This window comes from Helianthus annuus, chromosome 13 (genome assembly GCF_002127325.2).
Source record: "Helianthus annuus cultivar XRQ/B chromosome 13, HanXRQr2.0-SUNRISE, whole genome shotgun sequence".
In the NCBI taxonomy this organism is placed as follows: domain Eukaryota; kingdom Viridiplantae; phylum Streptophyta; class Magnoliopsida; order Asterales; family Asteraceae; genus Helianthus; species Helianthus annuus.
Genome location: NC_035445.2, coordinates 91,481,223 through 91,496,579, shown reverse-complemented (window position 1 = coordinate 91,496,579; position 15,357 = coordinate 91,481,223). Strand labels below are relative to the sequence as shown.

Below are 15,357 nucleotides of genomic sequence, written 5' to 3'. Positions count from 1 at the left end.
ATGCGCTTAATTGTCTCATGGTGTTCATCACACCAGAAAAAAAATTCTTAAAATATAAAACCGTATTATTAAACTAGCCAAATTAAAATGATCAACAAAATGATTTACAATAATTCTAAAATAAAATATTTTTTTGAACTATCAACGAATAAAGTTCAGTACCTAGGGTAACTCAATAGTAAAAGGTAATCACATACGCTTGCAATCGTAGACAATGCTGAATAATGCAAGCCCACCATCTCTAGTTCCGAAAAAAACCTGCTATTTGAAGGCTTACTTTGATAAAACCCAATTAAAATCATATTCAAACTTAATACATGTCACCTTTAACCCAAAATCTTAATTTCCCTTCAAATGTCATCCTTTCTACACAACCAACGTAAGATAAGGTCCAAGTGAAGTCTATGTGACTTTCTACACAACCAGTGTTAGTAAGATAAGCCCATTTCTCTCTCTTATTTCTCTCTCTACAAGATATTCTCTTCTTGGGTATACTCATCATATACATCTTTTCATTTATCAAGATTCAAACATAACTCAAACATGATGAAGATCTATGTGAGTTTTACACTTTTACATGAACAAAAGTTCCAAAGTTCTCATCTTCATCTTTGATTTAAACAAACCACTAAATACCATCATCATAGTTCATCTAGTTTAGTTATATTCAACTAGCTACTACTATCTTCTTTCTGTTCTTGATTAACTATCTATCTTACAACAAACACAAGTTCACATCACAACAAAACATGTCTGGTGAAGATCTTTCATCATCTCCTTCTTCTCTCTCAGCTTTCATCCAAGATCCCATCTCAAACCCTAACCCTAATTCCACAAACTCCTCTAAACGAAAGCGTAATCTCCGCGGTTCACCAGGTAAACCAATTCACTCAAAACTACTTCACTTTTGCTGATATATATTCTTATATATATACACATACTCTTTTATATATGTTCAGATCCAGATGCAGAAGTGGTAGCCTTATCTCCAAGATCTCTAATGGCGAAAAACCGATTCGTATGCGAGATATGTAACAAGGGTTTTCAAAGAGATCAGAATCTACAGCTTCATAGAAGAGGACACAATCTACCATGGAAGCTTAAGCAAAGAAACAAGCTTGAAGTTGTGAAGAAGAAGGTTTATATTTGTCCGGAGATTAGTTGTGTTCATCATGATCCGTCACGAGCTCTTGGAGATCTTACCGGAGTTAAGAAGCATTATTTTCGTAAGCATGGTGAGAAGAAGTGGAAGTGCGAAAAGTGTTCGAAAAAGTATGCAGTTCAGTCGGATTGGAAAGCTCATAGCAAAATTTGTGGTACTAGAGAGTACAAGTGTGATTGTGGAACAATCTTTTCTAGGTAAGTTATATGATAATTTGAATCTTGTTAGATTTTTATAAAGATGATTGCATCATTTAGATCACAATGATTGCAAACAAACGCTTAGCTTATTCAGTAAAATCTCACTCATAGACTCGAGTGAGATTAGACTGTTCTAAGATATAGAAAGGCTGCTTATAACGAGACCTGACTAAAAAACGATCATAATGATTACAAACAAATACGTATTAATTAAAATTTCATTCACATAGTAGAATTGGAGAGACAGAGATAGTGGTACATCTTATCATCTGTCCCAGAAGATACAGAGGCTACTAGTAACGAGACACCGACTAAAAAAAAATTAATCATAATGATTATGATTAAAAATTTTAAAAAAAGTAAAAGAAAATTCATTAATTAATTTGCATGTACATGTGTTAAATAACTTTTTTTAATATGTATGAACACAGGAAAGATAGCTTCATAACGCATAGAGCATTTTGTGATGCTTTAAACGAAGAAAACTCAAGAATGGCTTCCTATCCGATGATGTCAAATGCTTCAAATCTCAACTTCCGACAAGACTTGATGACGATGAACAGCGGTGGTGGCGGGATGCGGTTTCTTGGGATGTTTGGGAATTCAGCAAAGCCCATATTACCAATTTGGTTAGACCGAAATGCGAATGATTCGCATTTCGAAAACCCTAATAACCCTTCTTTTCTAGGGTCATCAAGCACGAACAATAATAGTAATGGTAACAGTAACAATAATGGAATTTTACCATCGGAAACCGTGCAGTGGTTGACCGAAGATAACAAAGTGGGAATGCAATTCAATTCTTTATATAACAACTACACCACTTCAACCACCACACCGCCACCGCCACCACCGCACATGTCTGCCACCGCGCTATTACAAAAAGCCGCTCAAATGGGGTCAACAAGTAGTACTGATCATCTGGTTGACACTAACCGGTCCCGGCTCATGAGTACTACAAGTTTATCAAATCTTGATTCATCAAATGACCAAAACAATGATGAGAGACTAATGATGATGATGATGAACCCGACCAAATCGCATGATTCGGATTTTACTAGGGATTTTCTTGGTGTTGGAGGGAATGGAAGAAGAATGTTTAATGTGCAACAAAACATGTTCAAATTCAATTCTTCTTCTTCTTCTTCAATGCAGAATTAAAGGATGCATGAAAATAATAAATAGCGAGCCGGGGTAAGCAGCATCTCTATTCCTACATAATAGAGGTAAGGTTGTCTACACAAGTTACCTTTGCTATTGACGGGATTTGCTGAGTATGATCTCGACGGAAATAACGAATAGAGATGATGATTAGAAAAGTAGGTGAGAGAGTGGAAGAAACAAGGGGGAGTCACAAGAAGGGAAATAGTACAAGGAGGTGGAGCATGTTGCATGTTATTGCAGCAGAAACAAAAGTTTTGTTAATTTTGTTTTAAAGAAACTTGTGTATGGATGGACTATGCATGGTCTGGTCTGGTCTTACCTGCTGTACAGCTTTTGATACAGTGTGTACTGTTCATCCTGTGACGAGAGAGAGAGAGAAGCTAGGATTCCTTGATAATAATTTGTGGTCGTAAGAGCATGGACAAGAAGGTTAAAACAATATTTTATTGAGCGATCTGTCGTTCATCTTATAAACATCATAGCCTTTTCTATACTATCAATAATAATAATTTCATTTTATGTTTACTTTGAATTATAAGTAGTTACTTTGTTTTTAATATGGTTAGAATATAATAAAAAGTTTATTTGGGTAGTAAGGCCAGTTAGTAATTTTGACCATCTATTTATTAATTAATCAAGAGCTAAGATTAAATAAGTGAAATTGAAGAAAAAAAAATTGAGGCGCGTGAGTTTGTTTAGGGCATTCTAGTAAATCCAAGACAATAGTTTCTCCCTCCTCCAATTCCATCCCATTTTTTAAACGTTAATAACTTTTTAATATGACATTATTTTTTTATAAAAATTGCAAAAAAACGAGCGTTTTTTATCTTTAAAAGAGTATACTATTGCTATATTTTCGATTTTTTTCGAAAACCCAGTTGCGTAAAACGCAATGGACAAAAAGCGTAAAAATGATTTTTTTTTTCTAAAACGCAATGGACAAAAAACACAAAGAAATCTCGTATTTCTAAACTGCAATAGCCATAAAACACAAAGCAATGCCGCATTTCTAAAATGCAATGTCCAAAAAACATAAAAGAAAGTGTTCTTTCTAAAACACAATGGACTGAAAACACAATAAAATGTGTTTTTACCTAAAACGCAATAGACTAAAAACATTTCAAAAAGTGTTTTTCTAAAACGCAATGGACAAAAAAACACATGAAAATGTCTTTTTTCTAAAACACAATGTACTAAACACATAAAACACATGTTATTTCTAAAATGCAATGGACTAAAAACACATAAAAATGTGTTTTACCTAAAACGCAATGGATTAAAAACACTTCAAAATGTGTTTCCTAAAATGCAGTAGATAAAAACACAAAAGAAAGTGTTTTTTATAAAACGCAATGGACTAAAAGCACATAAAATGTGTTTTACCTAAAACGCAATGGACTAAAAACACAATAAAATGTGTTGTTTCTAAAACCCAATGGACTAAAAATACAAAAAAAAAAACTGTGGTTTTTTCATTACTTTGTAAAACGCAATGACTCAGTTCAAAAACCTAGATCATAAAAATGCAATTCAAAAATTTCTTTCATAGATCGAAGCCGATTTCTTCATATTTCTTCAACGATTGACGAAATTTGAATGTTAAAAACACTTATCAGCGAACGAATCGAGTGATTCGCTTCAAAATCACAGGATTAAATGAGATATTGTATGAAATTAAACTGAGTTTCTTCAAAAAAGTTGAAGAACACGTTGATTGAGCATTTGAAACGTTAATTGGTGACGAAAATCGCACTATAATGTAGTGATTATTGAGATAGAAAGTGAATAAAAGGTTAAAAATGGTGGATTTTGAAAATGATGGGTTTTGAAGTTACAGAGAGAAGAAGAGAGAATATTGGATAAAATTGACTAAAATACCCTCCTCTTTATTTTAAATTTTGCCACATGTCATAATTCTATTACTTCTTATCCTTACTAGCCAAAATAAACTTCTTATTTGATCCTCTCCATATCGTATAAATAAATATGATAAAGAGTAAATTGTGATTTTGGCCACGTGGTTAGTTCACTTATACCCTATAAGCCCAAAAAGGAATTTTTGACATCTGTGCCCCGAACGTTATTTTTTCTAACCATTTTGGCCCTCATCACTAACACCATTCAGTTACCTAGTTAAACGTTGGTCATGTGACTCTCACATGATTTCCATTTAGGTCATTTCACCTACCCACTTAACCTCCCTTAAATAAAAAACACCTTCAACGACTTCATTTCATTCCATCTTCTTCAATTTACCTTTATTTCATTTCAAACCCTAATTCCACTATGGTTGTTTGCAAATGTGGATACCAATAAAATTGCTTCTTTGTAGGTGTTGAGGATAATTCCGCATTGGTCCTTAAGCACCGACCCTAACTTATCAGCAAAGTTATTGATAGCATCAGAAGTGTTGGGTTCGATGTGAAGCCTGACCCAATCTGGGTCAGTCCGGTTGATGCAAAAAGACCACAAAGGGTTGACCACCCTAGCAAATTAGTCTGCTGTCGCAAGAACTTTGTGAACCAAAGCAAGATTTGTTCTTAGGAACTCATATTTCCAAACTATAAATTAGCAACAAATATATGCTTTATGTCGTTGTAACATAGGTATTGGGAGTTTTTCAAAAAAAAATCATTTTTCACTTTTAACCCAAAAGATTTTAATCTTTTACATTTTAACCCCTTTGACTTTTTTACTTTTAACAAAAAACTTTTCATGTTTTGCAATTTAACCCCCAACATTTTTTTCTTTTCAACTATGGTCTCCCATACTTTTCATGTTTCACAAGTTTTTCGTTTTAAGTTTCGTTATAATATTTTCGAGTCAACACGCCACAACGTGCGTGTAGGGTTCAACGTTTTTCGTATGTTTTTTTCCGTTGACAAGTTCGTCGCAAGACGCGGGTCTTGGATCGAGTTAGTTATTCTTTTCTACGTTTTACATTTATGTCTAATTTTTTTTCGTATTGACACGTTGCAACGGGCGTGCGTGGTTTTTCGTTCTGATGTTGGTGGTCGCTAGCAGTGCTGTGGCATTAGTGCTACTTGGCACGATTTTATGGATGTATTTAACCTATTAAGTTTTTTACTAATAAATTGTTTGGAGTTTACAGCTATATCTCCTTTACTTAAGAAGAACTAGTTATATTTCAAACTAATCTTAAAAACTTTTAGAGTAAACTGTCAAAATGGTCCTTGAGGTTTGGTTACTTTTGTCACTTTAGTCCAAAACTCAAACCTTCTGAATCTGGGTCCATATGGTTTTAATTTTGTTGCCATTTTTATCCAAAATCAAAATCTAATCAGATTTTTCATTTAACATCCAGTTTTTTTTGTCTTTTTCCTCCCTTTTAATGAAGGGCAAAATGTCGGATTTTTTTAATTTGTTATAATAAAATGTTAAAAAACCAATTTGCCCTTCATTAAAAGGGAGAAAAAAACTAGATGTTAACTGAAAAATATTACTAAATTTTGATTTTGGATTAAAATGGCAACAAAATTGAAATCACATGGACCTAGATTCAAAAGATTTTTGAGTTTTGGATTAAAGTGGTAAAAGTAACCAAACCTCAGAGCCCATTTTAACTGTTTACTCAAACTTTTATTATACCATCTTGGTTTGAAAGAGTCGATGGTAAAGGACCGATTTGGAATTCCAAATCCCTCCAATGACACCAAGGCTTGAAATGGTGGTTTGGAATTTTAGACCATGCTACATGTGCACGGTTAGAGGTGCATTGTGTAATAGATTATTTGATGTGAAATTGGATTTAAATAATCCTAACTTTTTAAATTTGGCCAATAATAATCTTAACTTAGTTATTGCCGATAATAATCTCAACTCAGTTATTTGCCGATAATAATTTCAACTCATGGAATCATTTCAATTGGTTTGTTTATTGTTTGCGGTTGTGTTATGAGTTTTGATATATTGACATACAACATATTTACTTACATTGGTTAACACACGTTTTCTTAATAAACCAAAATTAAACATATTATTTTTCTAATAACAATAAGGTTCACTCACCAACCTTTGTTGACCCAAAGTCTATTTTTACACATGATACAAGTGAACAGGTTTGAAGAGAAGACTGGACATAGGATGGACCTTAGTTAACAACAAACGGATGATATGCGCAAAATGCAACATATAAATTAGAGTTAACTGCCATTTTCGTCCCTGTGGTTTGGTCACTTTGACCATTTCAGTCCATTTTTCAAAAATGCGCCATTTTCCTCCCCGACGTTCTGAAAAGGTGCCATTTCAGTCCAAAAATCATAACCCAGTTAAGTCGGTTAGTAAATAAGGACTGATTGTGTAAATTTGTAACATAAAGAACTGATTGTGTAAATTTGTAACACCACCACCACTAGCCCTGCCACCACCACCACTCCGCTGCCACCACCACCACCACCACCGCCACCACCACTCCGCTACCACCACCACCACCACCACCGCCACAGCCACCACCACCACTCCGATCTGCCACCGCAATCATGAAAATAGCCACCGTATCAGAAACACGAAAAAAAAGTACATCCCTTCGAGCAGCAACAGGCTTGGCGCGAAAGATGGTGGCGATGTCCAGTACATCCCTTCGAGCAGCAGCATTTGCGGCAACTTTGATCAGCTTTAACTCGCGTTCCGAAAATGGTAAGTAGGTGATATCTTTGACCTGCGTATTTCACTTCATTAGATCACAAGTTTTCCATACTAACAAAACGATATCGGTCGGTTTTGTAGAATAAGTTACCTCGTGAACATCCACCAATTTGTAGAACTACTGAACCAACTTGCTGATAGAACATCCATTTTGGTCCTTAATTTTAGTATTCCTTTTTACTTGGTAATTTCGAAAAAAATTGGCAACCCTGCCAAATTTAGAACATCCATATAAATGGCCATTGGCTCCTCTTTTATTCATTCATTCGGTTTTTAATCCAACTTTTTCGAGAAAGCATTCTCGATTATTTTGTGCTTGTGCTCTGCATCACTAAGCATTCTGACAAACTCAACTAACACTAACTACCATATCCTTTATCAGTTTACCATAAGATAACTCAAATTAATTACAAACTGATAAACAAAAACTGTTGATAACAACAATTAACTAATTAATTAACTGATTAATCAACAAAGAGGAGTATTACTTGGAAGCTCCATTAAACGTACGAACAGGTGGCAATGTCGCCGGAGATCTGTCGCTGGCGTCGGAGACCGAACATTCACTACTTCCAGACTATAACGAGCTGCGCATTTTCGATTTGATAGTTTCAGATTTGTGAGTGGTGCAACGACTGGTTCCGGTTTGCATAGGTTATTGTAGGTTATCGGCGTTTCCGCCGCCGTGGAGAGAGAACATACGGTGGCTGTTTTCATGATTGCGGTGGCAGATCGGAGTGGTGGTGGTGGCAGTGGCTGTGGTGGCAGATCGGAGTGGTGGTGGTGGTGGTGGCAGCGGCTGTGGTGGCTGTGGTGGCAGTGGCTGTGGTGGTGGTGGCGGTGGTGGTGGTGGCGGTGGTGGTGGTGGTGGTGGCAGCGGAGTGGTGGTGGTGGCGGTGGTGGTGGTGGTGGTGGTGGTGGTGGCAGCGGAGTGGTGTGGTGGCAGGGCTAGTGGTGGTGGTGTTACAAATTTACACAATCAATCCTTTATGTTACAAATTTACACAATCAGTCCTTATTTACTAACCGACTTAACTGGGTTATGATTTTTGGACTGAAATGACACCTTTCCAGAACGTCGGGGAGAAAAATGGCGCATTTTTAAAAAATAGACTGAAATGGCCAAAGTGGCCAAACCACAGGGACGAAAATGGCAGTTAACTCAAACCAAAAATCCCAAAATGGGAAAAAAATCATTCCGCGAACCAAACGCCCCCTTATATTTCAGTTGGGGTTTTCTTAGTTTTTGCAAGTTTGTTGAAGGTCGGTCGCATCCTTCGAGAACAAGTTATTTATCCCAATCATTTACAAAAAAAAATCCCAAAGTGAGAAAAAAAAGTATTTGATACTCGTATAGCTCAACGACAATGGTTATGAGTTCAAATTTTACAGATTGTTGTCGTGGTGATTTTAAAGTTAAGTAATTGTAGAATAAAGAGTGTATTCACCAGTAAAAAATATCAACCGTACATACTCATATAATTCAACGAAAATATAGATGACATAGGTAGTTTTTTTTTTGAAAGGCAAACAACTCTTTATTTCATAACCAATATATAGATGACATAGGTAGTTATTAGTAATAACTAATAACTACCACTAATAATCTTTAAAAAAAATCAATCAAAAGTGATCCATCATCATAATCCAATCTGCCAGACCATCTATTTTCACATATACAACATTGTAATGAAAGCAACCACTACAATGAACACTCCATGCACCTTACTACCAAAAACAACTGCACCCGAAACGTCCGCGTTGGCGCTACCATCATCGGTTGCTGGAGCGGCTACATCGGCACCAGATTTCCTCTTTTTCAAAGGTTCTGGTGCGGGAGCAGGAGCCGACGAACCAAACAAGCTCATGGGTAGCAACACTTTATCCACTTGGTACACTGCAAGTGACCCATCAGTGTAGATACTATTCGAAACAGTCGTATCAACGACTCCAGTCGACACATTAACTTGGTTGCCAGAGGAAATTATATTTAACGGGAATTTGTTACTCCCAGTATCTCCAGCCTGTGTCCTTACCGGATTACTAACCGTTTGAAGCTCTGAAGTAGTAAGGTAGTTAGGAACGACATGAAATTGTAATAACGCGACTTTTTGTTGGTCCGAGAGCGAGTTTAGTGCTCCCGGTTTCATGGAAGAGAATGCATTGTCGGTTGGGGCGAAAACCGTCATCCCTTGGTTGGAGTTGTTTAGTTGTGTGTTGATTTGATCACCTAGTTGTGTGACTTTCATAAGGCGGATGAGGGTGGTGAATTGGCCTGCTTTTTCGAGGATTTTGGTGATGTTGGTGGGCCCGGTTGGTCCGGGTGCCTGAGACTGAGCTAGAATAGTGGTGGTCATGGTGCATTGGAAGATGATTAGTGGTAGTAGTAAGAATTTGGAAGTGTGAGATGTGTGAAAGTTTGTTGACATTTTGTCAAGAAAATGAAATGGGAAATGTTGAGATTTTGGTATATGGGGTGAGGGGGGGTTTAGGGGTGGTTTTATGGGGGTGTAGAGATGTGATGGTTTGGTGAGAAGGTGTTGTTTTTAGTTGGAAAGGTTAGATGCAATTGTAGTTGGTGGTGTGTTGTGATTTTGGGTAGTTTGGCTACTTCAATGCTATGAATGAATGACATTTAAGTGTTTAACTACGTGTAAATGGTTATTTCTAGTCATAATTAAGTTGGTTAATGACTTAATGGGTGATTTGAAAAGCTAACCACTTTCTCATCTTATTATCCACACGAGTTTATAAACCAGATGTTGTTATAAATAGTTTAAAAATTAAATATACATAATCACTAGGTTATAACCTCGTGTATTACACGGGTTGAGTAAATAAATTTATATACTAAATAATAAAACATTATATCTTTAAAAGCTTCAAGGGTGGAATAAATATAATTTTATATATTAAATAATAAAAATTATATATATAAGAACCATATTGTACGGGTTTAATTAATGCAATTTCATATACCAAATAAAAAAATTATATCTTTAAAACCACATGTATTACACGGGTTGAATAAATGTAATATTGTTTACCAAATAATAAAATAATACATCTTCAAAAAACCTCATTTATTACACGAGTTAAATAAATATAATTTTATATACCAAATAATAAAAAAGTTAGTAAATGTAATTTTGTATAGTGAAAATATAGTTAGTCCCTGTGGTTTGCACAAAATAACATATTTAGGTACTAATAGTTTAAAATCACCTTTTAGGGTATTAACTTTTCATTTTGTAACGTTTGTAGGTATTAACTTCTAGGGTATTAACATAGTTAGTCCCTGTGGTTTGCATAAAATAACATACTTAGGTACTAATAGAATGTGATTTTAAGCCTACAAATAACGTTAATACCTCCAAACGTTACAAAATGAAAAGTTAATACCTTAGAATGTGATTTTAACTATTAGTATCTAAGTATGTTACTTTGGGCAAACCACAGGGACTAACTATGTAATTAACTCTATTTAATATATTAATACAAAGTTTGGTTTTCGTGGTAAATAATTTGTTTTATTTAAAATGTTTTAAATTAACAATTTACAATTTCGGATAATATTTTTATTAGAAAAATAAAAGAATGATGTTCGAAATTTAAAGGAGGATAAAATTTAATATTAGCTCATTATTTTATTTATTTAATTAATATAAGATAAGTTAGGAAGTAAGGCGAGAAAATCATAAAACAAATACCTACAATGAACGACATGTGTCACACATTAATGTTTTATTATATAATATAGTATAGATAAAAATTTAGATTGATATAAATAGATTATTTTGTTGTAGCAAAATTTGTTAACGGAGTTTCAATATATTTTAACCCATTATTTAAAACTCCGTAAATGTATAAATGATAAATAATATTAGTTAGAGTAAATTACGATTTTGGCCCATGTGGTTATATCACTTTTACCATTTTAGCCCAAAAAAAGAATTTTTTAACATCTGAGCTCCCAACGTCTTTTTTTCTAATCCTTTTGGCCCTAAACACTAACCCCATCCATTAAATGTTAGGACCAAAAAGGTTAGAAAAAAGACGTTAGGGGCCAAAAAGATTAGAAAAAAAATGACGTTGGGGCTCAGATATTAAAAATTCTTTTTAGGCTAAAAGAGTAAAAGTGATATAACCACATGAGCCAAAATCGTAGTTTAGTGTTTTAGTTAAATAAATAATATTATAAATGAGAAGGAGATTAAACTAAATAATAATTATCTATAAGAAATTAAACTAAATAATATTTAGTAGGAGGATTATCTATAATTAATTAGAAAAGATTAAACAAAAATAATACTTATCTATAAAACATGGCATAATATAATGACAAGTGTCCCCAAAATGATTTCTTTTATTATATAGTATAGATTACTAGGTTATCACCCGTGGTACCCACGGGTTGATTTATTTTAAGGGATTCGTTATTAATTATTTATTATTATTTGTAGGGATTCTTAAATAAAATTGAAGAGGATATACATAAATTGATTCAATTAGAAGACAAGTTACCAAATATCTACTATACCTAAAAAAATGTAATTAAAATTACATCACAAGTTACCAAATATCTCCTTGTAAACCACATTTGATGTCTGCTTCGAAGGTTTACCATCAGCATCATACGCTAAAATTTTGACACCTTCTCTCGTCTTCACTCTCGATAAAGCAACGTACAACTGGCCATGACTAAAAACTGGATCCTTTAAATATAGCCCAACTCTTGATAAAGACTGCCCTTGACTTTTGTTAATTGTCATAGCAAAACATACTGATAACGGAAATTGCCTTCTTTGAAACTGAAACGGTATCTTCTTGTCAGAAGGAATCATTGAAATTCTTGGAATATAAACTCTAGTGCCAATATTCCCACCTGATATTACTTCAGCTTCAATAACTCGTTTACCGAGAAAGGTTATTTGAAGTCTAGTTCCATTACATAGACCACTTTGTTGATCAATGTTTCGAAGAAGCATTACAGGAACACCAACTTTAAGAACCAACCTATGATTAGGTAAACCGGCTATTTTGAGAGCATTCAAATTATCAGCAGAATACAAATCTTGTTGGAAAGAATCAAGTACTTGTTCAGTTTGACAGATACTGTCAGAGCTCAAATACTCTTTTTCTTCACCCGGAAATAACGAAAGTAAACGATCATTAATTTCATGAACAACTTCATTTTTTTGGTGCTAAAATAGCTCTCTCAGAAAAGAATCCAGATTTTTTGTAATTTTCTAAAATTGAAGGATAAACAAAGTCAATTAAACTTTGTATTGGATCGTCCGAATCGGTGATTGCTAAGTCATCCGGTATCTCTATAAGTGCTTCACCATCATTTTCTGAACCAACGTTTCCTTCACCAATATCAAGTAGCCATCTTGCAAATTTCTCAATAGACTCAACGTTAGATGTTTGAGCTCCAACTGTCAACCTCATGTTTTTGGTTAATTTTAAAACCTTGCATTCTGACCATATATATGAAGAACTCAAAGAAGCATTGACAATTTGTTGTCTAGTACCATTAGGAATGACCGGGAGGATCTGTCTAAAGTCCCCACCAAAAACAATAACTTTACCCCCAAATGGTAGTTCAGACTGGTGACCCATAGAAGACGATAAAACGTCTTTCATTGTTCGATCTAGTGCCTCAAAAGCATGCTTGTGGACCATAGGGGCTTCGTCCCATATAATCAACTTTGCCTCTTTTAGTTGGTCAGCAACATCATCGTTTGGCTTAATGTGGCACATGGAGTCTTCTGTCAAGTTAATGGGGATTTTAAACCTAGAATGTGCCGTCCTTCCTTTGGATAGTAATAACGAAGCAATACCACTCGAAGCAACATTCAACACAATCTGCCCTTTAGATCTAATTGCAGAAGCCAATGTCTTCCACAAAAAAGTCTTCCCAGTTCCACCATAACCATATACAAAAAACAACCCTCCATTTTGGCTATCGATTGCATGCATAATTTCATTAAAAACGTTCGACTGCTCTTCAGTTAGACATTCTTTCATTCGACAAAACTCAGTTTGCAACTCATTTGTGTCTTGGGATAATTCATCATTGATTAGACGGTTGGTAATTTGACGTAAAGAGTGATGATCAGGATAAGGCATTGTAGTAAACTTACTTAAAGATGAACCATTGGAAATTAAATAATTCTCAATTTCAAACAAAATTTGATTCTTCAGTTGATCTTCAGGAAGCGTTAAATCTACAAAAAGTACAAAAAAAATTGGGAAAAATTAGAAAAAATTATATATAATAATGTAAAACATATAGGTGACAAAATAAAATAACTCATTTACCAGGGATACGTGTCTCTTTCCGACGTCTGACGTCTGTACAAAATATCGTCTCCTAATAAATGCCACGTTTTATCCCAAACAAATTCAGGTCTTGTTAGAGTATTTGTTAACAGCATTGTGGCAAATAATGCTCTTAAATACCGACAATGACCATCAAAACTTGCTTCTTTAATTGCTTCAACATATTCGTTGTCATCATCTAGAAGACCCATTGCATAGCATGCGTCTTTAAAAGTGGGGAATAACTCTCCATTAACTGTTCGAATATCTTCGAATGATTTGGGACCCCTGACTTTGTTTAGGAGAATCCTTAAATAATAAGGTTCACCAGAAGCAATTGAAACGGAATGAATTCTACCAACAGTTTGATACCTTTTTCGTATTTGCCAACGTCTATCTTTTACATTCCAAACATACTTTTATGGGAACTCGACATAAGTCAATTTACATGCTTCCTCATCACGTTGATTTAATTCAAACCATTTCAAAAACATCGAAGAAGCAACAGATGGTTTGCTCAATACATCTTCAATATCATCATCTGCCCCATATACAACATTATGCTGACCAGGTAAATGAAAAGGAAGCCTCATTACAGCAGGATATCTATAATGCACTTCATTTGATAAAATTCTCCAAGAAGCTTCACAAGCAGATATGTATCTACAATCGTAGTACTCTTTTATTTCGTCTTTTGGTTTCTGAATGCTAGACCCTTCTGCTTCGCAAAACACAACGGCAGTAGCCCGGTCAGGACCTTTGTTAATGTACTTGAAAAGGTACTTTATGGAGCCTGCTTGGTTACACCATTCAACATTAATATGAGTTTGGTATCGTCTTAATAGACTTTTGTTATACGGTACAACACTTCGGTTGTCAAGTTGAACACCTTTCTTTATAACAGTACGGCCACAATCTCTTCTTCGATAAACCGGAAAACCACTTGAGTCAATAATAGTTTGAGTAGAAAACTTTTTAGGAAATCGTTTAGAACATCTTTTGTCAACCATGCAAGGACAGCTCAAGTTAGCATTCCCACAAGGACCATGAATCATATACTCCGACACAAGTGTGTATAACTGAGGATCTTCAGATTTGTCTGGAATTTCAGCTGAAATAAAAGGATCTATGTGATCTACGGTGGGAAGTTTATGATCGACTTTCATGAATAAACAAATGTGTGCATGAGGTAGGCCACGTTTTTGAAATTCAACGGTATAAACAACTGCATAAGTTGCAAAGTTTATGTGTTAGTAATTACACATATCTAATTTATGTGCAATTAATAAGATATTCTAAAAAAAAATAAAACATAAAATACACACCTGCGTTCATTTCACCAAAAAATTTGTTATCCTTTAGATCTTTAATCATTGAATCCAACTTCATCTTGAACAATCGACATAGTATATCTGGTCTGTCTTCTGGTTTAATTGAAGTATCTTTAAGAAATCTTGAAATTTCAGGCCATTTAGGATTGCATGTAATGGTTATGAAAAAATCTGGGTATCCAAACCATTTACATAAAGCCATAGCATCAAGGTAGTTTTGTTGCATGAACCGAGCCCCTCCAGTAAAGGAAGAAGGCAGAATGACCTTTTGACCGGTGTTCGATAAATTTTCTTGACCTGTGTGCTTATACTTTTGTAAATTTTCAAATGTCTCAGATCGTAGATTCTTCTGCTTACCACGTATGAAATTTAACCTTTCGCTTTCAACCATAGTGTAAGCGTCAACCAAAAACTGTTGGAACAGTCTTCTTCCGTTTAAAACCAAAGAATAACCACTAATGCGATCCTGTATTCGATATGCAAAGAATTCCCACATTGTACATTTTGGTAG

At 34.7% G+C, this 15,357-nt stretch overlaps 3 protein-coding genes across 3 annotated transcripts; 1 reads left to right on the top strand and 2 right to left on the bottom strand.

Annotated features, from left to right (window-relative positions):
- Nucleotides 1–385: 385 nt before the first annotated feature.
- On the top strand, nucleotides 386–3,046 carry LOC110898613 (zinc finger protein BALDIBIS). Its single transcript, XM_022145420.2, has 3 exons — nucleotides 386–876; nucleotides 960–1,359; nucleotides 1,794–3,046. Exons 1-3 carry the CDS (start codon nucleotides 750–752, stop codon nucleotides 2,521–2,523), a joined length of 1,257 nt encoding a protein of 418 aa, XP_022001112.1. The 5' UTR covers nucleotides 386–749; the 3' UTR covers nucleotides 2,524–3,046.
- A 5,764-nt stretch (nucleotides 3,047–8,810) lies between these two features.
- Nucleotides 8,811–9,679, bottom strand: LOC110898614 (fasciclin-like arabinogalactan protein 11). The gene has a single exon (XM_022145421.2). The coding sequence runs from the start codon at nucleotides 9,618–9,620 to the stop codon at nucleotides 8,862–8,864; it is 759 nt and encodes a 252-aa protein (XP_022001113.1). The 5' UTR covers nucleotides 9,621–9,679; the 3' UTR covers nucleotides 8,811–8,861.
- A 2,077-nt stretch (nucleotides 9,680–11,756) lies between these two features.
- LOC110901289 (ATP-dependent DNA helicase RRM3-like) lies at nucleotides 11,757–15,342 on the bottom strand. The gene is made up of 5 exons (XM_022148126.1): nucleotides 14,841–15,342; nucleotides 13,996–14,740; nucleotides 13,547–13,887; nucleotides 12,474–13,421; nucleotides 11,757–12,331 (listed from the first exon to the last, which is right to left on the bottom strand). Exons 1-5 carry the CDS (start codon nucleotides 15,340–15,342, stop codon nucleotides 11,757–11,759), a joined length of 3,111 nt encoding a protein of 1,036 aa, XP_022003818.1.
- Between the last annotated feature and the right edge of the window lie 15 nt (nucleotides 15,343–15,357).

Bases quoted from the DNA above. Each gene is read 5' to 3' on its own strand.
- LOC110898614 (XM_022145421.2), bottom strand. From the start codon at position 9,620: ATGTCAACAAACTTTCACACATCTCACACTTCCAAATTCTTACTACTA.
- LOC110901289 (XM_022148126.1), bottom strand. From the start codon at position 15,342: ATGTGGGAATTCTTTGCATATCGAATACAGGATCGCATTAGTGGTTAT. The intron at 13,888-13,995 runs GTTTGAATTAAA...AATACGAAAAAG, and splicing joins TCTTCGATGTTTTTGAAATG to GTATCAAACTGTTGGTAGAA. The intron at 13,422-13,546 runs GTCAGACGTCGG...TACTTTTTGTAG, and splicing joins AGACGATATTTTGTACAGAC to ATTTAACGCTTCCTGAAGAT.
- LOC110898613 (XM_022145420.2), top strand. From the start codon at position 750: ATGTCTGGTGAAGATCTTTCATCATCTCCTTCTTCTCTCTCAGCTTTC. The intron at 877-959 runs GTAAACCAATTC...ATATATGTTCAG, and splicing joins TAATCTCCGCGGTTCACCAG to ATCCAGATGCAGAAGTGGTA. The intron at 1,360-1,793 runs GTAAGTTATATG...GTATGAACACAG, and splicing joins TGTGGAACAATCTTTTCTAG to GAAAGATAGCTTCATAACGC.